At 20.7% G+C, this 1,516-nt stretch overlaps 1 protein-coding gene across 1 annotated transcript in view; it reads right to left on the reverse strand.

The window, feature by feature from the left end:
• Positions 1–1,279, reverse strand: part of LOC105449087 — a 2,016-nt gene extending 737 nt beyond the window's left edge. The window contains exons 1-3 of the mRNA XM_011688082.1: positions 1,208–1,279; positions 658–787; positions 519–588 (exon numbers count right to left, since the gene is read on the reverse strand). Coding sequence (XP_011686384.1) covers positions 519–588; positions 658–787; positions 1,208–1,263 — 256 coding nt within the window. The 5' untranslated portion in view covers positions 1,264–1,279. The remainder of the gene's footprint in view (positions 1–518; positions 589–657; positions 788–1,207) is intronic.
• Between the last annotated feature and the right edge of the window lie 237 nt (positions 1,280–1,516).

Raw genomic sequence — 1,516 nt, forward strand, 5'->3', positions numbered from 1 at the left:
TCTAATAAATTATACTGTGCCAAGAAAATTTTTGTACAATGTATTTAAAATTAAGTTCTTGTTAAAGAGAATGCCCCATATATGATTTGACAATATGTATGTATGCATGTATATATACCTATATGTATATATATACCTATATAATATATATATATATATATATATTTAATATAGTGCTGGCAAACTTTAATTTAAATTTAAACATATTTTTTATGTGAAAATTTGAAATAAACATAAAAGAGAACTTTTTAGAATATTATTTCTTAAAAGTAAAACGTTTAAAATATTTTAACTGAATGCTTTCCAATTAGTAATACAAGTCAATACTCTATTCTGTCCTTTTTAGTATACAATGAGTAACAAAAAAAAACAACATTTGTATCGACTTGTATCACCAAATTGAAAGTAGCCAATACTATTTTGATTATAGCTATAACAATTTATTTTGTTGCCATTGTATAAACGTTGGGTTTTTAAAAGAATCTATTATAATTTTGTATAAAATGTTGACAACTTACGAGTTCGCTTCTGTCCATCCTTAGTTGTATTCACATTATTTAATAATTCATCTTCGCGCTGCTGTATCATCTGTTTAATAATAGATTATATAACGTACACGTTAAATAACATAATATGAATTATTATAATATATTATACCTCATCTACAAGAGAATATATCAAATTTATTTTCTTGTTTTGTTTGCGTCCCATAGCAGAAAGATTAAATATAATATCAAAATAATATAGATGCATATTCATTCCTCTATGTAAAAGATAATTTTCTAACCTGAAACATTTTTTATTTAAAATCGAATTGTTTATATATAAGACATGATTATAAAAGCATATTTTATTATTAAACTTTAAATATTATTAAACTTTTCAAGTGGAATTTATTGTAATAAAGATATTTTATTGTTATATTGTATTAATTTAATTATATAATAAATTTTTTTAATTTTACAGGCATAGAGAAATTTATTAAAGATGTCGTTCTATGTTACAGTGTAATTTGTTAATTTACTTAACAAGAACTTAATTTTAAATATATTTTACATAAATTTTCTTGGCACAGTATAATTTATTAGAAAAATATAAAAACATTGTTCCCAAATTTAAAAGATTTATCCTTATTGATAATTAAATTAATAAATAATTTATATCGCAATTGCAAGTATTTAGAATGTGGAAAAAAGATATCATATACCTCTTAACTGTTTTAACAAATAGATGGTTTTTATATGGTTCCAACTGGACACCCATGAAAGAATCTTAACATAAAAACATACAAAAAAAAATTTTATTGTTCAAAATGTAAAATGTAATTGACGAAGTTTACATTATTTATGAATGAATGAGTTTTAAAGATAAAAAATCTCTCATTATCATGTACACAAAAGTAATCATTGGCAACTTAATTAAGTAATATAAATTTTATTATTAAAATGTCTTAAAAGTTAATCTTATAAAAAGAATAAATTGGATTCTTTATATTAATAATTCTTAATAATAATTT

The sequence above is a fragment of the Wasmannia auropunctata genome, unplaced genomic scaffold, assembly GCF_000956235.1.
Source record: "Wasmannia auropunctata unplaced genomic scaffold, wasmannia.A_1.0 LD336078.1, whole genome shotgun sequence".
NCBI classification, from domain to species: domain Eukaryota; kingdom Metazoa; phylum Arthropoda; class Insecta; order Hymenoptera; family Formicidae; genus Wasmannia; species Wasmannia auropunctata.